The sequence below is a fragment of the Phymastichus coffea genome, unplaced genomic scaffold (assembly GCF_024137745.1).
Source record: "Phymastichus coffea isolate CEN01 unplaced genomic scaffold, Cenicafe_Pcof_1.1 PCOF00153, whole genome shotgun sequence".
Taxonomy (NCBI): domain Eukaryota; kingdom Metazoa; phylum Arthropoda; class Insecta; order Hymenoptera; family Eulophidae; genus Phymastichus; species Phymastichus coffea.
In genome coordinates this window covers 367,445-393,272 of record NW_026706964.1, presented here as the reverse complement: position 1 = coordinate 393,272, position 25,828 = coordinate 367,445, and the positions used below count along the sequence as shown (strand labels likewise).

Below are 25,828 nucleotides of genomic sequence, written 5' to 3'. Positions count from 1 at the left end.
TTTACAGAAGAGCTAATGTATCGTCTAAAAAAATGTGACCTCCCAATATACGCTCAATTATTTTTATAAAAAAATCCAAACAACTCGTTCCAGTGCGATCGCTGCTCCGACACAAGTGCTTGCAGCTGGACTTTGATATCGATACCATACGTATGATTATCTTATGCAAGATATAAAAGTGCTTTCTTTGTGCCAGGTATAGGATGATTTTATAATCGACCGCTCGTAAGCAGAGACAAAAGTTTGTTTTGAAAAAATTATACGTCAAAAAGATTACTTCCGCGCCCGCGTAATTGAAAAGTCGATTTTGAGGTGTTGGTGAGCACGTTGAATTATATCGCAAAGGAGCGAGCGATACAATGAAGCTGGATAGTGTAATGGAAGAAGCTGAGTAATGAAAAAGTTATGTACGGATCAGACCGAAAAGTGTGCGCAAATCGACAAGGGTGACTAGGTCGGTATGTTCAAGTGATTGGATCAAGAACCTTCTCTTTAAGTTGATTACAAAGTAAGAATGACGTGAATTTAATATTTGGGCGGTTTACACAAATCTTCATCTTTGTTTTTGAGATTCTTACTACACTATAATTTCATTCATAACTTTCACACATAATTACTTAATCCTTATTTATTCTTTTTATCATTTGATTTCTATTATCGAAAGTTACAAATTGACAAACTTTTTTTGTAAAAGCTGCCCCTAACAAAATGTCGGAGCGAGTGTACTACCCTTCGGCAGAGATCACTGTACTCTTAACATTTATGGCTTGCACGAAATATCGCAGTCACAGTCCCTTCTCCAAACGATAATGATGAATGGATGACCTTCCTTATTATCAAAAACTAAATGCTCAACAAAAATCAGGAAGTTCACGGTTTGATCAATGACTGGAGTCATCCACCCTGAAGAATAATAAATAAATTATGATGTTTCATATAAACCTGAAGCTGCTCGAGAATAATAGTTTCTATGAATTGATAGCTTAGCTTCCTCTAAAAAATATCAACATGATAAGCCTTTGGCAAACTATCGCTCTTATCTCGCGCTTCCCATCTCTATAATCTCAACGACACTATACAACTTCTGACAGTCACCTAAAATTAATCAGAATCCCAGACGACGAGACAACGAGATATGTCACGCGTTATATTATTCGCCTTATCTTGCAGAAAGAAAGAGAAAGAATAACTTTATATCTGCAATTGATCGGCGTGCCGAGCTTTCAGTCGCTAGCAGACACTTGCCGTGTGACGCACGAGCTTTGTGGTGACCGCGTGTCATTCATCGATTCGCGCGCGACATGTGCCCCAAGTTTCCCTTCCAGTTCTATTTGCTGTAAGCTCTCTTCGAGCAATGGCTAAAGGTATCTCATAATGTTGCTCCTCTTTGCCGTGGTCCGTTAATGTTGATTGTTCACTTTTGCCGCGCGACTCTTCTATCGTTTTAGGTCACGCACGAGATGTCACAATGTTTGTTGTCCAGTGTTACGTCTAATATCGTTATCAAAAGGTCCCGTTATGCTGCTTCAATATTCACCAGGAATTGCTTGAAGCGTGTCGAATCGTCATCGAAATACTGCATCCAATAAACTTCGGAAATAAAGAAAAGTCGCATTCCATTGCAGGTACCAAACAGTCGATTATCAAACATGTGCGCGATTTGCAAGCAATCAACGTCGAAACATCGAAGGCGATGAGCGCAGCGTGACGCTATAACTCTTACGATTCAGTGTAATAGAGCGACGAAAACAGAAAATGGAAATACCAACGGGAACGACGAAGACAAAGAGGAGTTTTATAAGCAGCGTCGGCCTCAAATTAGATCTTGAACTGGCGAAGATTCATAAGAATATAACTGGCCCATCGCCTATCAAAACATCAAATACACCGGTTGGCGTTAATCAGTTGAATCTTACATTCGATGCTCTCAGTTATTACGTTCAAACTGGTTTCTTTAAGAAAGGTAATGATTTTTGCAGTGAAACAATTTCAATATAATTTTGCTTATTATTGCTTGCTATCGGGTTATTCAAACAAAAACTACTCCTCCAAGGTTGCCAAGAAGCGAGGCTATTTCGTTCAAAGTCAACCAGTTCGACAAATTCTTTTATTCATGAAACCTATGATGCACAATTAAAACACGTCCCCGCGCAACTCGAACTTTTTTATGCAATTTGGTCTTCTGTTATCGTTTTCATATAACTACGTCAAGCCGAGATATTTAGTTCTAATCGGTTTCCAAGAAACTATTGGTGCTAAAGAGATTTGCTCGATAAAATATAATTAATGATTTTTATCGATCATTTAATCCCCAAAACTAAATAGATTTTCTACTCTGTTTCGATATAGTAGTTCAAGAATTTTCGTATTTTCATATTTCTCAGATAAAGCAATAAATAAGCGATAATATCGGGTAATCTGTACCAAGATATACACACATTGTTCGCACAGCGTGTAAAAATACATGGCCATTCAGCAAAGATCAGCAACGACAATCTCGGATTTTTCTCTCTCGCAGACGTGATATAGAGTGTTTCTTTCGTATGAATGTTTACGATACTAGAAGTGTAGAGGCGCGCGTGCAACTTACGAATGCCTCACGTACAAAACGATGAGTACGATCCGACGAGAGTTGTTTAATAAAATGACAATGAAAAACATTTTTGTTGATCGATTTTAAACAGACAATCGCAAGTGCTAGCTCTCTTTTGCCCCAAATGGATCGAAACCATAGCAATGAGAGGATCGCGATAGTCAGGCGCGCTTGTCACTCGTGATCAGGTGCTTTTCCTCAATTACACATTCATGCTTGCTTGCAGAAAAGAAACGCGTATTGTCGAACGTCTGCGGGGATTTTCGACCTGGCGAGCTCACGGCGATTATCGGACCGTCCGGCGCCGGCAAATCCACGCTCATGGACATTTTGGCCGGATTCACGTGAGTGCCCGAAGTTTCAGCTGTGCGTGAAAAGCCCTTGTTTCGTTAGCACCGTGCGAAAGAAAGCCTTGGCGCTTTCAGGACTTCGGGCGTGACCGGCGACATCCGTGTGAACGGCCGAGGACGCAATCTCGCGGCGTTTCGTCGCTCGTCCGCCTACATCATGCAGGACGACAACCTGCAGCTGCTGCTCACCGTGCAGGAGTCCATGAGCGTGGCCGCCAATCTGAAGCTGGGGCCGGAAACCCCGGAGGTCGACAAGCAGCACGGCGTAAGGGATTCGCAAGGTGGAGCGCGCCGCCAGCTGGTCTCACGTCGCTGCGATCGTTTCAGATAGACATAATTCTACGAGAAATGGGCCTGGGCTCGGCACGCGACACGCGCGCTGTCGACCTGAGCGGCGGCCAGAAGAAGAGGCTCGCGATCGCCTTGGAGTTGATCAGCAATCCGCCGATGATGTTCTTCGACGAGCCCACCAGGTAACAACGGCTTCGCGGTCGCGTCCTGCCGAGTCGGCCATCGAGACAGACTTGCCGCTTCTGTTCCGCAGTGGCCTGGACAGCGTGGCGTCTCGACAATGCGTCGGCTTGCTGAAATCCCTGGCGCAGGAAGGCCGCACGGCGGTCTGCACGATCCACCAGCCGAGCGCGGCCCTCTTCGACATGATCGACCACTTGTACGTGGTCGTCGCCGGCCGCTGCGCTTACGCCGGGAGCGCGCGCAACCTCGTACCTTATCTCGCGAGCGTCGGCTTGCCGTGTCCCACTTACCACGATCCCGCTGATTTTCGTAAGTCCGAGCCCGTCGCCTCGTTGCTTGGTGCTCGGTCGACAACCATGATCAACGGCACTATCGGTCTGCTTCAGTGCTCGAGATTGTGAGCGGCGATTACGGCGATCACTCGCCGCGACTGATTAGATCCTCGGAGAACGGCAAGAGTCCGCTGTGGAGAAGCACGAGGACGGAGAGAAAGAAGGTTGCGCCGCTGAAGTTGGCGCCGAAATTGCCATTATCGGCGACGCCGATTCTGTACGAGTGCGAGGATCGCGCTGGATCGGCCTACCATGCCACCAGTTCGTGGAGGCAGCTCGGACTTCTGTTGAGGCGCAACGCTGTCAGTCTCTCTAGGGATCGAGTGAGTTGGAGCTGTTCGTTTCCGAGCGGGCAAGGGGAGCAGTCGGCAGGCGTGATGCGCTGAACACACGCTGTGATTGCAGGTTCTCACGTTCATGCGGCTGACGATGCATCTGCTGATCGCGCTGCTGGTCGGCACGTTGTGCTACCAAACCGGCCAGGATGCTGCTCGCGCTCTCGATAATTTCAATTTACTATTTTTCAGCTTGCTCTTCCTCATGTTCAACGCGCTAACCACGACCATCATAACGTGTAATGAGAGAACGCAAAAATCTTTGTAGCGCCTTCGCCTTCAATACCAATCTTAATGATCGATGTTGCAGTTCCAGCGGAGCTGCCGAGCTTAATGCGCGAACACTTCAACCGATGGTACAAATTGCGCTCGTTTTACATCGCCAACAGATTTGCCGATTTACCCGTGCAAATCGCTGCCGTTTCGATTTATACGCTTGTCATGTATTTCATGACTGGACAGATGCTAGAGTCCAAAAGAGTAGCGATGTTTATTTTAATCTGTGTGTTGGTCTCTTTGATCGCACAGGTTATAGGAATTATTGCTGGTTGCAGTCTTGGTATTCAGGTGAGTTACTAGCAGGTGCAGATGAAATTTCAAGTTTTTCTTCGTGCACGGTTGAAAAGAAATATTTGCTAAAAAGCATGATTAATTAAAGTAGATGAAATAGTTAAATTTGGCATACCGAAAGATATTACATTCAAAAATGTGAAAATAAAAATATTTGTCCGCCCATGACTTTATGTTATAAGTTTAAACGTGAAATTAGCTCTATTCCCTTCTCTCTCCCTCAAAATTATTAAACGAATGTTGTTTATTTCCCAACAGACAGCGCCGATTTTCGGCCCATTCACGATACTTCCGTACGTGATATTTAGTGGATTTTTCGTGCATTTAAACGACGCTCCTTCCTGGTTACAATGGCTGTTTCACGTATCATTCCTCAAGTACGGTTTCGAAGGAGTTATGATTGCAATTTACGGGTACGTATATGTATATATATATATGAAGTCGAAATATATCATTCAGCAATTGAATTAGCTGAGAAATGAATTATAACAGGAACAATAGACCAAAGATGCAATGTTCCGAAGACTACTGCCAATTCTGCTGGCCCAGAGTATTCTTAAAGGCAGTCGATATGGAGCATTCGGACTATTGCTTTGCAGCAGCTTTCCTGTTCGGACTTTATGTTGTACTAGACCTGTCGGCGTATTTTGTTTTACGTTGGAAATTGAAGACACGAAAACTTTGACGACGTTCCTATTTTCGCACGATGACTTATGGGGAAAGACCGTGATGTTGCGATCATACGCTGCGGATGACGTGTATGCAAAACTTGCCTGAGAATTTTTCCGACACGCTCGAGAGAGGCTGGATTATTCTTTTTACAGTTAGTGTGTGTCCTGTACGCGATAACCTAACTGTATAATATCGAGCGGACTCGAGTGGCAGCGGAGTTGTGATTGGTGACAATGCCACGACAAACGAACGGAAAACTTATGATGCGTTCTGTACAGCAACTTTTTAGTAAAAAATTATGATTTTCATTATCTGCGTACCGGTCAATTTCAATTAAAGGCACGCGCGTGACACGTAATTATAGCGTCTACGTTACTGAGAACTCAGTCACGTGAACGAGCATATATGCACGCGTTGTGCATGCGCAACACGCGCGGCAATTGCACCAACATCAGGACGCTAGAATGAGCACAGATGTCGACTCCTTTTTTTCACGACTGTCGTGTTTTTTTTTTTTTATTCTTCTTTTGTTTTCAAAAACAGGTGCGCGGAATCATCGAAGTTGTTATAAACGATGACTTCAGGACTATGATGAGATGCGAATTCCTTGATTATAAAGTTGAAGTTGAATATTACAAGATTTTTAGATGACTGCGACATGGAGGCTGAATGTTGTGGTGATGTCTGCATGATACTACCAAAATTTTGACACTTAACTAAGTTTGGTCGTGGAGGATTGAATCTCTTTCACACAGTCATGTTACATCAACATAACGATCTATGTTACACTTTTATCCTTCGACTAGTCGTCAACTCGTTTCATAACGAACTGTGCGATGACAATTATGTCGCTCTCGATGACACTTTGAATTATAAAACAATACACGTGACTATATTTATACGTGTGCAGTTGGTCACTCGCCGTATTTGGTGGTCTGCTATATAATAATGGCAGCGAGTGTATCTCTGTACAAGCGATATATGTTGTCTTGGACTTTTGCAATAGATTGCCCCGAAGCAGACAGATGAAACTGGGAAGAAATTTTAATTTCTGTTCTTAATTATTATTTACAAAGCATGCACTGATTCGTTATAAACAATTAATTCAGCTGCGACTCATTAAAACACGTTGATTATCTCGCCGAATCTTTCTCAAATCTTTGGAAACAAAAAGGAAAAAAACAAAAGCATTCCTCCATAGCAGCAATTCTCAATGGTAAACTCACCTTAACGTCTATGGAGAACGTTCACCATCGCCGCAACATAGAGTATAGAGCTGTCAAACCCAGAGTCTCGGCTATGCGAAAGTCGCGCGCGCACGGCGCACAACAAAAGCAAGCGCTTGCAGAGATGGCGCTGTCGCTTGGAAAAACTCGTTCACGGGCCATTGCTTTATATTCAATATAGTGACTCCCACCGCGCAGGTAAAACAGACTCCGTGCGCCGAAGCGGCGTCGTCGTTCCGTCCACTCTCTCTCTCTCTCTCTCTCTTACTCACTCTGTCTCCTACCTGTGTGTGTGTGTGTGTGTGCATTATTTTTTCGCGCTCGCGCACAACAGACTCCGCAGTAGCGGCGTGTCGCGACGACGAAATAGCGTGTGTCAGAGCTACGAGAGACGCGCTCTCGTGCGCACCTACGCTGTGCTTCGTCGCCTCCGTCGTTGTGTTCTCCAACAATTCGATTGTAGTGCCGCGATCGTTCGTTTATTCTGTGTGAGTGTGTGTGTCCAGTGCGTTAGCTGCGCGGATGAAGAGGAATATGAGGACATCATGAACGTGCCGATTGTCGCTGGGGACGTCGATGATGATGCCTACAAGCCGAGATTTGTTAGGGTGAGGTTCCTTATTTTTTTGCTTATTTATTTTTGGTAAGAATATTGATAAGCGTGTAATGGATTCCTCTTCTCGCAAGCATTTCGTTTGTCGATCGAGCAATTAGAAAGAAACTAGTCGCGTCGTATGAATTATCGCCGGTTTTAGTCCACGGGAAGAGTTTTTATTTCCCTTGCCTACTCTCAATGTAATAAATCTCTTCGCTCGTATTTCTCCGCATAATGAAAGTCCATTTGAAGAATAAATGAGCTGTATAATTATACGCAGGTCTTTGAAATTCAACTGATCTAACGATCATCCATGTCATGTGACGAAAGTTTCAACGTCGCGTGAGCTGGAACGACTTCTTTCTCAAGAGACTGATATATCTGTTGAGCAACATTCCAATCGGCGCGGAGAAGGCGTCGGGATTCGATAATTTTCACGGGTGCACCTGTGTCATGCAAACGAGCGTCGTGCGTTTTGCCGTGATTTCCGCAGCGACGAATTTATGTAAGCAAATCCATTGCGCAAGATTGCGTCCGAGATAGGTGTTGTTGTTTTGACTTGAAACGAAAAGCCATAGGCGACTTTGGTTTCCGCGTTGGTTACGAGATGGGATAGGAAAAATAGCGCCGGCGTAAAAGGGACACACGCGCGTACTTCCTTGCACGAGGTGCTTTCCCATCCGCGCGATCGCGCGAGAAAGCACTTCTTCTCTTTCTTTTACGTGATCAATCTTTCGAAATTTTTCTCAAGAACGCGTGATTTCGCGCGAAAAAATAACGCAATGAATCATCTATCGGGCAATATCGCGGTAAGGATTTTTGGAATTACCATAAGTGTCGTAAAGTGGAATTAAAAGAAACGCTTATATATTGACGGAAGCGTCATAGATAACGATTTTATAGCGTGAATTTTCTTTTTCAAACACACAAATGTCAAGTGGCTCGAAGTGGCGCGCAGCTCATTTACCAGCGTATTTTTTATATTTCACGCGACAGCCGGAAAGCATCCGAAACTTGTCGTCGGTGCTCCGCGTGCGAACGTACTCCGAATAATCAAAGGGACTGCGCGCAAAGCACGCTCGGCGCGACGATCGGCGAGCCGCGCTTCTTTTTCGCGGGATCGGAGAGAAAACTGTCACCGACACCCGCGCGCGTGAGAAGAGCGCGCGCGCGCGCGGTAAAAGTGCGGCACCGTGAAAGCGACTAATTATCTCTCGCCGCTCGTTGATTCCCCCCGTCCGCCTCGGCAAACAATCGCGAAAACGCGTATGACACTCGGCAGCTCGTGGATATTGCCTTTTCCCCGGGACTTCGCTCGAGCGTCATTAGCGCGCGTCTAATCGCCTCCTCGATACATTCTAATCGCTGTTTAATTGTGCTCAAGGAATATCTCTCGTCCCTAATTACACAGGAATTGCCTCGGCGACGCGCTTACTTTTCTAGGTCTGTCTGTTCGAGCTGACGTCGTCGCGCGCCTAATAAACTGCAATCGTTCTATACTCCTTTTATTTTCATCTCGCCGCGTGGAAAGTTCTCAGCGAATCGCAGCTGCCACTCGATTTCCTTCGTTTGTTAATTAATGCGAGAGACGAGGCAAACGACCAACGGCTCAATGTTCGATTAAAAAAAAAATACAAATGTGTCGGTTGAAAAACAGCGTACTTTGTATTCTTACGTCGTCATTATCAAAGCCAGACAATATATTTTCCATAACAATAGAACACCGACCCGCAACCACATAAATGACTCATCCCAGATAGTTTCCCCATTTAGAAAAGCCCCCGTCGAGCTCGCTTTTTCGGCGAAGGCAGGTGCGCACGAACAAATGATTCACTCGAACGGCTGAAATAACAAGCACTTTGCACGGAAAGTCCGCGTGCCTGTGATGTTGGTCAACTCGATTGGATTTTTCTTTTTTTTTTTTTTTTTTCATTTCGGCTTGATGAGGAAATTGCGCTGAACCGGATTTTTTTTTTTCGTTGAATATTTATGTTTCTGATTTGGTCAGCAAGGCTCGTTTGGTAATGCGTGCAGTTCTAAAGAAAACGAGACTGTTGTTGATACATTGAGTCGTGTGATTTTAGGTGTAGGATACGTGGAATTAAACTTTTTACTAGAGAAATCAAACCAATAATCATCGCGGCAGATCCAAGCGTAGAAAGTGGCAATTTACGAAGGTGACATATCGTAACTCGAGTTATCGAAGCACTTTTTTTCTCCTTTCGCTCCCAAGTGTATTTATGCATAATCATTTGATCATTAACTAATGTTCTTTTTCCTTGCTGGAAAATCGACCCTAATCAAACGAACTTGCGTCCATCCGTGCCATCGTTATCTTTGCTGTAAGGGGGGAAAAATCGGCGGAAAGTACAGCAGCTCGATGACGCAACAAAAGCCGATGCCTTAATTACCCGCTCAGCATCCTGCCGTTATTCAACGATTTTTTTTTCTACGCGGAGACGATCGAATCACTAAGCGGCGCGTGAGAAAAATCGAGCACATTTTCGCCGCCTCGTGAGAAAACGCATTATCTTTTGGGACTTCGACGCGAGCGATTCGTCGAAAAGAAAGTTACGTCGAGTTGTTTTGCAAGCGATAAAGATTTGATATCGAGCTTGGCGCGATAAGATTTTCGATCGCGTCGCCCGTCTCAAATATTTGACTTCGTTCGGTATCTAACGAGGCTATACTTGAAAAAAAAAGGAATGTCGTTCTATCTACGCGTAACATCTCTTGAAGAAGAGAGAAAAATGCGGTGACGCGTGTTTATGGTGATCAGAGAAACTCTTCTTTACGATCCCCAATATAATCTCTATTTCGATACAAAATATACGAGGCCAGATAATGCGAGACCAATAAATGCTTCGAGGCTGGCGGATGCCGTTTTCGGGGTCTCATTGTCAAGTATAAAAAAAGGGGAGCATTATCCGGCGCACGGCGACTTGATTATTCTTTTCAGTGTCATACCATCTTTGATCTTTACTGAGTACAATTAACATTAATTATTCTAGATTTAGCTTCTATCGGATCAGAAAAAATTGTCGTCGAGGCGTTTACTTTTTATTGACAGATAATCGTTATTGAATCAACAAATAAATTATACTTAGAAACACTTTTCGATTAAAACATCGATGTACCCCTACAAAAGCAAGAAAGAATAACACATTTTCTCCAAGTAACTCAAGTGCTTAACCAGGAAAGTTCAGAGATCCGTTTGCGGGTATTCAGTCTCTCTCTCTCTCTCTCTCCTTCTCTCTCTCACAAGCAAAAGCCGCAAAAGATGTAACCTCAAAAAAATGTTAAAGTCAATTTTCCCATCCTTTCGAATTCCTCATTGGAAATGTAGTATTGCAGAGCTAACCTTTCGAAAGCGCGTATAGGTTGTACGTTATTTTTTTTGAACCACGTGAAAGGCTTGGTACAGCAGAAGCCTTCATAAATTGCTGAAAGTTTGTTGGTGTAGACTCGTACTGCGTGCATCTATATGTGTGTGCAGTGCCATCTTAAGGCTTCTCTCTCTCTCTCTCTCTCTCTCTCTCTCTCTCTCCATGGACTTTTAGCTTTATTCGATTATCACTGCTTGTGGTTTTACAGAAATTCTGTACGGGTTAAGATAGTTTTTCTTTTTAATGCGGTTATTGAGAAAACTTCCGGTATAATTATACCTAAAAAAGAATAAATAAAAAGGAGAAGATCAGCAAACGATTCATAACTAAACTTTCGAATAAATTTTTTTCGCGTGAATTCGCGTGACGAAAGAAAAGTTTTCTTCGTATCACGAATCATCCTTCCTTAATTTACGCGTGTCTGCGATGTCTTCGCACTGTGGAGAGCTAACGACGACGTAGTCATTTTTATGTGCTTTAAAAGTAGATTCGTCATTATCGGCGAAATATCTTTAGAAAATTACGTACATGGTTACCATTCACGTGGCTCTCAATCGTAAAATATCGAACAAAACGGTAAGCACCGTGATCATGCGATGGTGAGAGAGAGGGAGAGAGAGAGAGAGAGAGAGAGAGAGAGAGAGAGAGAGAGAGAGAGAGAGAGAGAGAGAGAGAGAGAGAGAAGAAAAAATTAGAAATGCGCTAACCAAGTTAGCGTTCAAAGAATCGGGATAAATAATTCCGTGAAGCCGTAACGCGGAGAACCGTTGTGCGCCGAACGGAAAAGCAGCCACGGTTAAATAATAATAGATCGAGGAAAAAAAAATTGAAATAATCGTCGCAACAGATCCAAGGACGCGGGACGTTCCTCGCGGCAATTACGAATCGTAAAAAAATCGCAGCCAAGGACGTATTTAAAAATTCTCACGCGCATCAGCCGACTCTCACATGAGTTCGCGAATGAATAAAAAAGAAAAAAAACAGAAAAGAGCCTTTAAGCGTGCGCCGACGTTACTATCGATCATCGGCCAAGGCTGCACTGCTCATCCTCTGTACACGCTTGTGCTGTCAGTGCTGTCGTTAATTGCTTTTACTTTGGGCGGGGAGTATATCTTCTGCACCGGCTGGCTGCGAATGATGATCTTAACGATTTTTATGTGTCTGGCTGGTGGCGTCAGAGTCTAGCACTCGCGTAACTGAAAGGCGAACGAGAGGATCATCGCGATCGCGAGAAGTGCTTAGACGCGTGTTTGTCGATGATGATGATGATGATGATGATGATGACGGTTGCAATTACAAAGCGATTTTGCTGCTCTATCGCCGCTTCAAAATCTCAAGCGTCGGAGTGCAAAAGCGCAAACGGTCCAATTAAGAGGCACGTAACTTTCAGTCTTAACTCGCGCACTGGAAAATAACAAAATAACAAGTCGTTATCCCACTTTATTGCGAATAATAATAATTATAGGTGTCGTTCGAGCGCAGCAGCGCGTTGTTTCTCTTTATTCCTCATTGCGAAAAAGCTCGTTGATGAAACTTGGTGGCAGCCGCGCGGAGGAGAAGAGAGCGGCGGTGTCGTGCCGCGGCCGAAAGTGCGTCCCCCCATTGTTCCAGGGCGCGAGCGCGTGCCCAGATTCCCATGCGCGCGGCTAAGTAATACCGTGTGCAATAGAAAGTCGCGGTGTGAATTCGTCGCTGCCGGATAAAGTGCGCGAGACAATACGCGCTCGCGCAGCTGTGCGATCTGGAGCGATTTGTTCCTGGCGCCTTTTCGGTCGCCGCGAGCGAGAGAGAAAGGGATGGCGAGTTCTTTTTTCTTTTCCTCTTTGTATGATTTTGAAAGCGAGAGCGAATTGCGCATGGTTTTACGTGCGTATGCAAATTGGTTTTATGCCTTCGGGGAGGACGAGTCGTTAAGCTGTGAACGGGAAAAAGCGTTGGTATAGAGAATCCGAACGTTTCTGGATTTTTCGTTTGTATATCCATATTCATTGAAGGCATTATTTCGCGGTATGCAGCGTGACCCACATTCGCATATTCCAGCATGAGTTTCTTTTGATATTGTATTTTTCCTTTGTAAATCATTCTTGTTAGACAAACTAATCGTGTTTATCGCGATTTCCCTAAGTTATTTGTTAAATCAAATCTTTCACGTCGGTGACTACAAACTAATCTGAATTTATTCGATCGGTTTCAACCAGGTAAGTACATCTAAGATTTTCTCCGATCGCCTTTCTAAAACGGAACGCATAAATTAGACAAATCTCAATGCTAATCAAAACCTCCTTACTCAATTAAAGTAAGCCGTTCGGAACCTTGCGTAACAGTTTCCATTCAAAAAAACGAGCGTCAATACAGCTTGATGATTATACTTTCAATCGCGCGCTCATACTCGTGTTTTAATTGGCAATAATGAGCTCGCGTATCAGTCGTAAACCGTTCTCGTATAATCGAATGGAAGCTCAACCTTTGCCGCGATTTCATATTTTCCCCCTTGATCCGCATTTTTTTTATTCATCTTTAATTGTTATGACATTTAAGCGAGAGGTGCACGTGTATACAGATGTAGACTTTTAAAAAAACGAACATCTGTCGTAAGGAGATCTTATCAGTCTGTTAACGATAATACTTCTGATTTGTAAATGGATATGGGTAAGATACAGACGCGCATATGGTGAAATACAACTGCCGCGTTATTCGATGATCCGAGATTTACAACTATATATCACTATTAACTGATTAGACGTAAGTGTTTGTTTGGAGGGGAATCCCTTTGTGTGGAAATAATCGAATTAACAAGATTGCGATTGCATGGTTTGCGAAAGATAATATTATATGATAATGTCAGTTATTGACGGAACGTTTCCGCCAGATGGATTAACTGCTTACGGCATGTGCGCGCGATTGATTTGTCAGCAAAGTATATGTATCGTCCGAAGCAAACACGACGTTGCGAAAACGCCGACAAACGGAGGAAACGCTTTTCATCGGTTTCAGTATGTACTTTGTACCCTTTGTACTTGGGTTGGGGTGCGCGCGCGGCAACACTTTTCTAAATAACAAACCGCGTCTACCTTTCAAATTGCACGAAAAAACCGACCTGCGACCACACCCATCTGGCAAAACCCCCGAGCACACACAAACCCATAAAAAGTAAACGCGAAGCTTATAATTAGCCGCTTGCATAGAGAGTGAAGAAGAAGCCCCTCTGCGTACACAACAGCCGTTAGCCGATAGGTAATCGATGCGCGTTCCTCCTCCTCCTTGTTTTTCTTTCATTTTAATTAGGTTGAGTAACCTCGCTTTGCTGGCCTCCGGTCGGTCGTCGACGTCACGCGGAGAACAGGTGTCCGTCAGACTTCCGCTGTGCGCAAGTTACGCGTCAATGGCATGTAGCTAAGCCGCTCCCCCGCCGTCGTCGTCCTCACCAGTTAAAGTTGACATTGGGAGTTTCTCCGCGTTCGTTGCCGCTTTGCGAAGCGACAGACCAGGAGAGAGAGAGAGAGAGAGAGAGAGAGAGAGAGAGAGAGAGAGCGCGCGCGTCTTATTCTGTCGCCGGCGGGCTACACGCTCCAGCTTTCTCCGACTTAGACCGCCGGGCTGAAATGAGAATTTTCGGACTTAGGATTTTTAATTTGCGGACAAGGTATTCGTTCGCTGCTACCGAATTGCGCAATGGAATAGAGGGAAAAGCAGATTTCGACGATGGGGGCGGTGCACGCGCCTCATTAAATCGCGCACATAAGTCAAATAACAGCTTAATCGCAATGTACACACCACACCCCTCAGTTAACCATTGCGGCGCGACGTAACGATGAACGTTACGATCGGATATCGCGAGGAGAGAAGTGAACTGCAACAAACTCACACGTACGTTTCGCACTGACAAGTTTGCATATGGGCGTGACTCGCCAACTGCGCGCGCATGATGGTTATTACCGGGCGACGATCCAGGTGGTCATCCCGCGCTCTGTTCCGCCAAACATTTCGCCGCTCGTGTAATTTCACTGCCAATTGAAGGTTGTCCCCCGCCTCGTGCCTTATTACGTCCTCCTCGCGGGGATTGTCGCCTCGACGATGAGACTCGCGATTCGCTAGCTCTTTTTGCAGGATGAGTGTGGATTTTTCACCGAGGGACTCTTTTTTGTAAGTTCACCTCGGATTCGCACTTTACTAAGGCGAGCGATTCGATGAATAAACAGGATGTTTTTGCGAAGCACGACCGTCAGGGTATTTTTTTTTTTTTTTTTTTTTTTTTTTTTTTCGCGATTTACGTTGATTTACAATCAGCAAATAAAAGGGGGACAGAATCTACGACGTGATTTTGAGAAGATTGTCGTGCATTTACATACAGTGAAAAGTTATTTTCAAAATCGTCGGATTTTTCGTTTCCAAGAACGAGAACAATTGAATTGTGTAACGAGTTTCCGTTTACACTTGTTCTCGAAAACACTGCCAAGTGGAATAATGAAAATAATTTTCAGCCAACTTTCAGAAAAAAAAAAATTGCAACGCGTACGTCGCACTGTCGTCAGCTATTTAAAAGATTCCGCTGTGCAAAAATCTCGAGCCGAATTCAAAACACTTCTATTTCCGTCAATCGATAACAAGCCAAGGTTCTTGATTTATTCGCGCTCATTTTTTTCCATCTTCGCGCCCGTCCCACTAAACCCGTTCGCCACAGATTCTGACAAAACAGAAAGATAATCTAAAAATACAAAAGGTCAATTGTTTAACCTTGCATTTTTTTGAAGAATTCGGATAAAAAAAAAGAAAACAAATAAACCGAAACTACCAACCGTATAATTAGCCAAGCGAATCTCACTTGTCATTACACAGCCAGCAAAAGTCTCGATTCGCGCAAATCAAAGTGCCATGAGTAATCAGATTTTCACAAAGTTTGTTACGATATTGCGTTGCCTGACAGCAGGCTTCCAACGTCGTGTTATTGCCGGCAATGGCGCCGCCGCCGCGAGAGGAAATCCTTTGAATCTGCGAAATTGAATGACCGAACCGTGAATCGTTGCATTTCACACTGACGATTGAGCGCGTTCGAGTGTACTGCAGCCCGGTAAAGGAGATTTCTGTAAATGTGAGCTTGGCATCTCACTTGATAAATTTGCAACTTGTGGCAAATCTTAAATTTCAGCTCGTTTAAATTTAGTAAAATCTCAGTTCCCGAATGCACGCTGGTTCATCGAACGTGACCAATGGAACAAGCGATGTGCACGGCGATGGACGCGCTCAAAATGATCGCAAAGAAATCCGTGATCAGTGATGCAGGTCTTCCTTGAAAAAAGAAAAAAAGTAAACCTCAAACGAGTAGAGCAGTAATAAGCAAACTTCCTACGGCGAGCGATCTAAAAGCGCAAGAAGGGAATAAATAGTAGGGAAAATGAAGATGCACGAGGAGTGTACGCGACCTCGAATCAAAGGGCCTTTAACTTGGCAGCAGTAGCGATAAGAAAAGAAGAAAGAAACGTATATGCCCGCATGGCGCGTAACGAGCACCGGCGGCAGATATGAATTTCTATGAGGTTCTCTCTCTCTCATTCTCCACACACGAGTTACGCATGCGTAAAGAGACTTATCATTATCTTCTGCCAGGCGGCCGAGGCACGGGCAAGAAAACCTTTAATGCTTGGCTTGCCGCGGAGGTTCAAGGGACTCTCCGCTCCTTTTGTTTCGTGCGCGCCTTGCTCGAGCGCCTACGCGCACCTGTGCCCGTTGTCACTCTTTCCCCTTATCGGGGGGGCCTTCGGATTGCTGCTCCGGATGTGCGAACGTCGCCAGGGGCGTCAAACAACGCGCGCGATGTCTCGCCTCGTTATTTGTTACAAGGGCATCCTGTCGCGCGCCTAAATGCAATGATATCAAGCTGTCGTGGACAAAGCAAGTGACAATTGACATTTTTGAGAAATTCATGTAGCTCATTATTTAAACGCCGCAAGCTCGCTGCACACGCCGATTTTTCACGTCACTGTCGTCATACAAATATTGACACTTCGCGTTGGCACTAGATGTCAACATCGGATCATTTTCGCTTAAATAAATAATTACTTGTCTTGGATAAATTCAATTAAAAAATAAATTTTCAATGTAAATAATTTAGAAGAAATGTTAACTCAAGACTTGGAAATATTTATTTCATTTAATTTTCAATTAATATACACTAACTCGGTTATTTAACTTGATTGTTTAGTTTATTAGTTTGCAGAAGACTTTTTAAAATATCATCTTTTTGTATGTACAGTTTGCTATTACAATGTAGATATTTAGTTTTCCTCAACATTACGTGTACGGCAAAGTTGCGTTCTAATGAGTAGACGATAAATTCAAATTAAGACGTAGAAACACGAAATAAATAGACGTAACTATATAAAAATTGATATTCTTTATGTACTGCTTGGCCTGTCGTTACGTAATATCGAGCACGTTGTTCATCGCTAAACGCTTTCGCGTGTTAACTTCGATGAAAGAATGATCAACAGCTACATTCCAGGCTAAAAAATGATTAATCCTTTATTATAAGAACTAGATTTCATAATGAAATACACTAGACGTTAGACGATTAAAATAAACTTGCGAACGATTTCCGAGAAGTATACTGGTGAACCGTGCCCATACTGCGACTGTCTCACGTTAAAGTAGCGGTAAACAAAGGTCTGCAACGATAGCGGAGTGCCCACAGCTTCTTTTCATTCGCATCGGTCCCTCCCGAAATCGTGCCCTCTTTTGTGCCATTATACACCTCGGCAGCGCTCTTTTCAGCGCGCACCCAGCGTACAATAGCTCCCCTTCAAAAGAAAAAATAAATAAATAAATCAATAAAAACACGTACGCTGCGCGCTCGTCCTCTCCTTTGTGCCCCGTCGCTTTTGTACGCAGGGCTGCGTACACGGTGAATCATCGACGAGCGTAAGACACGAGGAGGCGGGCTTGCGCGCGCGCTTCGCGCAAATTCGATGCACATCGCGCGCAATTTATGCTAACGACCCAGCCTCTTTGCTCGCGCGCCTGCAGCACGCTACGTTCATTAAAAGCCGGCAAAGCGTCGAGCGAGAACTCGGCGGCCGGCGCCGCCGCCGCCGTTGTGATATAGGAAAGATGCCGAGCCAACTGCGAAGGATGCGTGGAACGGGCATTGCTCGTTCAGCCCCGAGCGAGAGAACGACAGCCGAGGCTCGTCGCATATATCGCGTTGCGCCTCGCTCGCGCCGCGGCTATCGCTTCGGCGTTAAAGCGAGCAACGAAAAGGCCTTGGGATCCCTGACCGTCGCGAGCCCAGTCCGTCGTTCGAGGGGCTTCTCTCGTCCGTGTAATTTTTCTCTCGGGAATGGACGGCGAGAGTCTCGACGCTCTCACGGGCCCGTCGCCAAGTCGGCCCGACGAATCCCGTCGTCGCGCCGAAACACAATCGACAATGGCACCCACATTCGCATCACCGAAAAACGCGGCCCTGCAGTCTCGGCGTCGACATCGCTCGCGTGCGTCAATCGAGAAGCGCGCGCTCGCTTTGTTTTTTCTCCCCGACCCTTTGACGCAATACCTTGCGCCGACCGCGCAACCGAACGCAGGCCGATTTTCTTCTCCGAAAGTGTTGCCGGGACAGTTTTCGTGCGTGTCGTACGAGCAATGAATTCCCGATCGGCGTACATAGCCACGCGTACGTGCGCACGGCTTTGAGCATCGGTCGGCTCGTTACGAAGGCTACTGTTAATGGGTTACGTGAGTGGATTTTCTTCGGCGCTCGAAGGATTTGCATGATCGGTATTCAAGGCTCGACGTTTGATTTTTGCAAACGTAAACTGGTCTGATTGCTGCGGCTATTATGATTTTTCTCGTCGATTGCGAATACAGACGTGGAGTTTCGTTTGCGATAATTTGATATTTCGAGAGATTTGTCGGAGGGCAAGTAGTTCCTCGTCGCGTCGCTAGTAGAATGCAATTCCACGCGCCATGGGAAAGTCGTTCCGTGTCTATTAAAGAGAGCGCGAGCCACGGGAACCCGCTGATCTTTCAAATCAGATCAGCAAACATCTTTCAAATTTACAATCTAACTTCAAGGAAAAGAAACGCTGCCGCGCGCGTACAGTCAGGTGCGCGCGGTGAGATGAATGCTCACACAGACTAGACGTATATAATACACTCGCTCGCGCGCGAGAGGGAGACCGGTCGTGTGTTATTTTTCGAAAGTTTGCCGCTTGGCAAGGAATGTGATCGCGGCAGCGATCCTAAGACAGGAGTGCCGCCGACGACGATAATATGAAACGCGCCTCGCGCGACGGTGAAAGGCGCGGAAAAAATGGCTTTTCTCCGCGACTGCTTCGTCTTTCCTCTCGATCGGGAATCTACGACGCGTGAACCGGCCGTCCTTTCCGGTTTTTGACGCTCCGCCGGTAGAAAAGGGAGCTCTGATTGGCGGATTTGCAATTTAGATTTTTCGGCGAGAGACGATTTACGCAAAGTTCGAAGGGATTTTGACGGGAGATTGCGGCCGGTTGTATCAGATGGCCGTTGCGTAAACCGAGGAAACGCAAGTCTTTTAACGATCGAGCACGCAAGTCCGATTTCCCTATCGCGACGATGGCCAGACGACGCAGGCTGCAATCAATGCTATATACATACAATGACATTGTCGACGCGAATTTACATTGAATCCATCAAACGTACTGTCGTAAGCAAGTGGACGAACGATTGTCAACTTGACGATCGAGTGGGATAATCGATCGCGATTGATCAACGCGCACGCGCTTGCGTAAAAATGAGAAAGCAAAAAAAAAAGAAAAAAAATTTCGCTATTATATTACTATTATCCGACGCGCGGTTGTGTGTATATTATGCACTCGCGGTTGCGCAACCTGCATCTCCGCGCGTCGATCCCGATACTTTCACCTTATCGGAGCGCGCTTACTCGAATCAAGTGCACGGAGAGGATGCTTCGCTTTGAATAAACAAACAAGCGAGAGAAATTCCTGGCGAATGCATTTTTACATAATTCATGCCTCCGCGCGATTTTCTATTGGATCTCCTCGATCGTGCTCTCGTTTCAACGCACTGCGGCTATCCGTTTTCGCTTTTCAATTTTCGCTCTTGGTATTCGTGATGTTCGCCGCTCGAAGTGTGTGCAAACAACGCACCGTCGTTTTTACTTTTGGACACATTTTCGAATACGACATTAACGTCGCAATGCTAATTAAATTGACATCCGCTCGGAATTCCTTTCAAAGTGAAATATACATGTAAACACTGTCTTTTGAAGCGTTTATTATCGATTGCCAATGCGCAGCGTATCGCCCATAATGACAGCTTTGCGAGTTTTGAAACGCGAAGAACGTAATCCACCGTATATTCATTTGCGGATTTGTCATTTGACTTTCTTTATAAGGAAAACATTCTTGTGTACCATCGTGTGGGGGTCCTACGATACGTATTTGTTGGCGTGATTCGGCAAACAGTATCTTCCCTAGGTCGCCAGGCTTAGGCTGAAAGATTTCTTCGTCAAATAAAAAATGCTGTAATTTATTCACAAATATCTCGTCGACGACAAGCTCTACGAAAGGCGTGTTCGTTAGCGATTGCGTATTGAGCGCTCTGCCGTAGCGCCAACCCACCCCCATACCAGAAACACGGTCGCCAATCGCACCGCGATCCGCGGCAGAGGACAAGGCAGCAGCGGCAGCGTCATCGCAGGAATCCGCGAAACAGGGAGCACAGGCTCGCACCGGAAAGCGCACCTGTCCCGCGAAAAACAGAATAAAAAGGCTGGCGTGCGTGTGGGGGGGAAAACGGAGCAGCGAACGTCGCTTCTCCCCACTTTTGCACGCGCGCGCGCACACACCGTGGAGCCTGCCTCGCTTGCCGAGCGTTCCTCGCCGATTCTCTCCCCATAGTGTGCAAAAGTCCGTTGCGCGCGACGCCGCCGACGCTCCACTTTTCTCTCTGCCTCTGTCTCTGGCAAAAGCCGACGGCTGCGCTTTTACTCTTGATTCGGGAAGAGGACCGGTTCTCCAATTTACGATACTGTGCTTTGGTCCGTTTGTGTTGTTCGTTATTATTTTCGGCAACCGTTGGTCGCTTGAGCACGCACATCGGTAGTTTCTTCGGCTGTGGAATGTGTGAATAGTGTGCGTGTGCGAAGCCATCGAAACAACAATACAAAACCGATTTCTCCGACGAGTGCGCGACCAGGTGGATTTTCCCGCCCGTGTGACTCGAGAAAGAGGACGTTTTCGTCGTTGTCTCTATCCGGTCCGTCTTGCATTTCCGGTGTTACGAAGTGTAGGAGTCGCACCTCAGACCGACGAGAAAGATGCTCATTCTACCGGATATAAAGCTACAGGTATATACATATACATATATATACATGTATATATAAAGGGCAACTTGTACGTGGCTGCGTGTGGTGTTGGGTGACGCCGACGTCTTTTTTTCTTTTTTGCGGTTTCCGCTGGCTGCGTTCGTTAAGACCTGACGCGCGGCTTTCTCGATCTGGCGACTTCGATTTGTGTCGCGCGCGTACGTGCGCGTGAATGGTTGCGCTTTTCAGGGTCAAAGATCTATTGCGAGGATCTACTGGTACACTTTGAAGAGTCGGAGAAACGCTGAGAAACGTTTGGCTTAACAGCGCCGTGGCTCTCTTGACATGAGAATTTTCGAGTAAAAATTAACGAGGACGCACTGGCTGTTCTTTTATTACTCGGATTATGCCAATCCTTGTAAATAGTCTATCGAGTTGAAAAGCATAGCATCAAAACTACCACCATTGATTTCCACGGCCAACCTTACATTTTCATAAATAAAATTAGTAATTTTGATAGAAACTGATTGCTAGAATGAGAATTCATTTAGTTTTTGACGAAGAATGCCTTTTGTGTTTGTCGCTAGATATCGCGATGAATTCGTTAGCTAAACTACGTTTAGTCAGAAATTTAAATGAGATCATTGAAATCTTTAAAGACTTGATCTCCGAAACGGACTCCACTGGAGTTTTCATAACGACGATTCATGAGTAACGATCTTTTTTCTCCTCCGTTCAAATCTTTTCATAGGCCCGACATTTAATTTTTATCGCAATTAAAACACAATTACAGCGAAATAAGTTGATGTCCGAACGTTCCAATCGCCCGCGCAAAGCTTACAATACCCGCAAGTTGCACAGATAAAAGCGAGAGGGAGGAAACAATGGGCGTCGTAAAACGAGGAAATCATCCGCGCGCGCGCGCGCGGGCCAACACGCGCAAGAGAGCAAACTCACCCCCTGTCGCACGGAGTGTACACATGTGAAGCTCGATAATCGCAACGCATTGTGAGCCGTGGCGTCGCAACCGTTACGCGCGTATAATTAATGCCCTCGCGCTCGCGAGACATTGATTGCAAATTTTTTTTTTCCGTCTGCCTTCTGCGAGAGTTAAGAGCCTTGAAATTCCACGTCATGGGAATGCTCTTCTTCTTTTTCTTTTTTTCTTTCTTTTTCGTTGAACTGATGTGGAGTATGAGATAAGCGCTCCTGCGTTATTTTTTTCTGTCGTTTTTCTCAGGGATTTTTTTTCATTGTTATGTGTTTTATGATTGAAATTAGGAGTAATAACGTGGCTTTAGGTGCGTACAGTTATGTTTCATTATTACGTGGTGGCTTGCGTTGCACGAAAGAATCTCTTGAGAGGAGACGTGGGTTTGTAATTAACGGGTTAGGTTACTGTTAAGCTCGTAAAAGTTTTGATAAGTGCCATGACAAAATGCTGAGTTTTTTCATTGGCAAACGTTTTTTTTTCATACATGCAATTGCAGTCTACAAAGTTAAAAATCGTACATTTTGATTGAAAATGACGCTATTCTTTTATTGAGTTTAACAAATAACATTTCATTTGCAGCTTCGCTGAAGCGTTGTTGCACAAGTATAGTCTCGCAGTCTGAAAAGCGAAACATTTCTGATCCCTACAATCCTAAAACAGCGCCTCAGCCAAAAAAAAAAATAAATAAATAAACATCATCATTCATCATAAGACACGTGTAAGATCCTCCAAAGAAGAAAAAGAAATTGACGAGTCGGTACTCCTTCGACTGGTACATAGCGGGATATTCTTGGAGAAGGAAAATGGAAAAGTCGCGCGCTTGCCCATGCTACATTACGGCCTTGATTGCACGCATCGCTTGACATAAATCGTATGCGTACAACGGCGGAAGTCGCCCATGTGGGCGGCGGAGAAGGGAAAAAATACCGTAATTTTTCGAGCGCGCTCCCGTCATTTCTTTCCACGTCTCGTTGCTTGCTGCGAAATGACGCGTGGAAGAGTCTCGCGCCGACGCGGAATATTATTGCGTAATACCCGGCAAAAAGGAGCTACGAGAAGAAAGGGCAACAGTAGCAGCAGATTGGTGACATTTGTATAATTCGTCTGAGAGAGATGCATTGTATATTGTTGCGTCAGTCGTTACGCTCAAACTCGGAGGCTTTCTACGGCAATTTTCCTTCGAGTACTCGTATGCGTGTGTGTCATCGCGGAACAAGCGCTCGTTGCATTAATTTTGCGTTTGGTAACTGGCCAGCCTCGCTTATTAAATTTCTTTTTCCTTCCTCTCTGCCAGATATGTCGATTTTCTTTTACAAATTGATACCCTTCGACGACATCAAAGTAATGGATCCTTCACGAAACATCAAAAGCACTGTCTCTCTTGGGAGCAGATCAAGCGAAATCGAACGTCGAGATTCATCTTAGCTCGAAATTTAGACGCACTATAAATCAGCGAAGCCCTTTCTTTCGAACGTGCTGCAGACAAATTAGAGGGCACGGAGCTCGGTTATTAGACGGCCGATGATAAATAATGCAACGAGGAAATGCATTTCGCCGGACAGATTTTTTTCTTTCCCTCTTGCGTAATTCTTCGTTTCAAAGGGGTTTAATTAGCTTAGACGAATGGATGAACAACCGCGATAACAGGTGTATACATACGAATGCTTCTTCGTTCAAATCTTTCTGCACTGAAGGAGTTTAATCATTCGAATATTAGCTGATAAACGTATGCGACAAATGAAAGGGAAATCCACAAACATTGTACAAAAAAAACTAGCCACTTCCTCTCCGTCCAATATCGTCATCATGGTCTACTGAATTTCCATCTCGATTCCGCGAGAGTTCCTTTAATCGGATCACCAAGAGTAAAGAAAAAAAAGAGAAATCCGCACGATCGGTTCCTGCGGTGCGACCTTTCTATCGGTCTTCTCGTGCTTGCGGTGATAACGACCTCGCCAGGCAGACAAGTATCTTGCTCGCGAAATCGAAAATCAAGCGCCGCCAAGTACAGAATACGAGTTTGATGTATATATTGCGGTTCGTTCATCTTGTCATTTCTTATTTCACATCTTGGATGCGGTATTTTCATGCGATATTATTATAAGACGGCACTGCTTTGCGCAGTTTTTGGGGAGCCGCTTGTTTCAAAATACTTGGCTTTAAGACAACATTAACGAGGCGCAAACGATTTCGATCAAACAAAATATAAAGATAGTTCCACTAACCAATTCACATCCTTTTAATTAATACATTAATAAAAAAAGTCAACACTAAAGTCGTTATAATACTTCACTTGCCACGTAATCGCAAAATATCACGAATTTTATGATGAAATCTAAACTTTGTAACGTTTGAACGGGTCGTTTCATATAAATATTTTGCAGAAGATATTACTACAGATGATTTTTTTCTACTTTTGAGATGCACAGAAGAAGCTTATTACTGAAATTAAGCAACACACTGAAAAATTTCACTGAACGTCAATGAAAAATCTTGACTAAACCCCATCTATCGTTCGACGACAACATGCAATTCCACACAACAGCCAGAAAAAAAATCAAATCTTCATTGTTCGCGGCGAACAGTTCTCGCGAATAGCTAAGCAAAAAGCCGCGCAGCATACCGAACGTGCGAGCGTGCATGTATACCTACTCATTGGTTTGCGCGCGCAGGTAATTGCGGAAGCCATCGGCATCGGCGCTCGCGGCTTCCAATTGCATAAATCGCTCGCTCGATAACTCGGCTCTCTAGGCTTTCCTCTCTCTCTCTCTCTCTCTCTCTCTCTCTCTTTCCGCGGATCGCCAGGTATTTTCCTTCGCCGAGACATTCTCATTAGACGTTGATGCAGTGCGCCGCGGGATATAAGAGACTCCCCTTTTCTTTCGCTTTTGCTCTCGCGGCTGATTGACGCATATCGACCGCTGTCAAACGGTTATCGACCGAGCTTAATGATTATTTACTTGCTAATGGCTCGAAAATAATTGCTTCTTTTGTTTTTGCTTTGTTTCAGGTACGTGACGAACAGCAGATCCGCGAGTGGGAATTCGCGAAATTGTTCCTCTGCTCTTTTTACTTTTTTTTCCTCTCCGCTCCTGAGCAAAACGCTCCCAAAGTGGTTCCGCCTCGGTAAGAGAAGATTGTTTGACTATTGTAACGAGACTCGGAAGGACTTGCTGTTAGCCAAGTGGAACTGAAACGCCTGTCCTGAGCGAGAAACAAAAAAAGGGAAACGGCCGATGGGAAATTGAATCGATGAGAGCGCGTTCGCAGTCGAATGTAGCGCCGACACTTGATTGAGGGTTCGTCGAACTGTCCGATGCTCAGAGAGAAGCGACAGTTGCACTCGCCTCTAGCTGCCTACATAACTCATCGAACATATTGCAGATCCGGTCGCGGCGACGCACAATGGCACGCCGCCACCGTTGTAATTGTTTCGATGTAAAATCGAAATCGCCGTTTCGCAACGGCGCCGCGACAAGCCAATTAAATCCGAGTCGTCTTCTTCGCGTCTCGCCGCCGTGCAACAATGCCATTCTCAGGCATAATTACAGGCGATGCGTCGCTTTGCGTGACGCCCGATCGGTCGACGCCCATTAATTTCCAGCAATGCAAGGAGTCAAGAGGAAAAAATAAAATACGTCCTGCGTGGATTTATGCGTGTCGAGATCGCGGTACATCTTTTTTTCAGAGATCGGCCGTCGCCTGGTAGCTGCCGAGAGAAACTATTCGCCGACGATTCATCGTGGATTTTCACCTTGGCGCGCGGGGCGCGAGGGGGGAGGGGATGAGCGTTGATCTGTCGTCGCGCGTATCTCGCGGGAGAGCAGATCGCTGCTAATCGACGCACGTTTTCTCCAACCTTGCACCGCTTTCCAATGTTCGACGAGGAGCCGCCGAGCTTTTGTGAGCCAAGGGAGGCGGGTCTTACTCTCTTTCGTTTGGCTCCTCGCACAGCGGCACATCGTGAGAAGCTGATGCAGCTGAGCAGCGTAGGGCTTTCTTCG

The 25,828-nt window shown here is 45.2% G+C and overlaps 2 protein-coding genes across 5 annotated transcripts in view; both read left to right on the top strand.

The window, feature by feature from the left end:
- Positions 1-1,242: 1,242 nt before the first annotated feature.
- On the top strand, positions 1,243-6,366 carry LOC131672544 (ATP-binding cassette sub-family G member 4-like). 3 transcript variants are annotated; one of them, XM_058949842.1, is made up of 12 exons: positions 1,243-1,364; positions 1,449-1,510; positions 1,626-1,963; positions 2,820-2,937; positions 3,019-3,208; positions 3,271-3,416; positions 3,488-3,726; positions 3,804-4,072; positions 4,155-4,323; positions 4,395-4,651; positions 4,913-5,067; positions 5,147-6,366. In XM_058949842.1, the coding sequence occupies exons 3-12, from the start codon at positions 1,756-1,758 to the stop codon at positions 5,337-5,339; spliced, it is 1,944 nt and encodes a 647-aa protein (XP_058805825.1). In that variant the 5' UTR covers positions 1,243-1,364; positions 1,449-1,510; positions 1,626-1,755; the 3' UTR covers positions 5,340-6,366. The 3 variants fall into 3 exon arrangements, with proteins under 3 accessions (XP_058805825.1, XP_058805823.1, XP_058805822.1); XM_058949840.1 differs by having other exon boundaries at positions 1,449-1,963; XM_058949839.1 differs by lacking the exon at positions 1,449-1,510 and having other exon boundaries at positions 1,244-1,364.
- A 527-nt stretch (positions 6,367-6,893) lies between these two features.
- Positions 6,894-25,828, top strand: part of LOC131672537 (rhophilin-2) — a 36,361-nt gene continuing 17,426 nt past the window's right edge. For both annotated transcript variants that reach the window (XM_058949829.1, XM_058949827.1), the window contains exon 1: positions 6,894-7,160. In XM_058949829.1, coding sequence (XP_058805812.1) covers positions 7,098-7,160 — 63 coding nt within the window. In that variant the 5' untranslated portion in view covers positions 6,894-7,097. The remainder of the gene's footprint in view (positions 7,161-25,828) is intronic.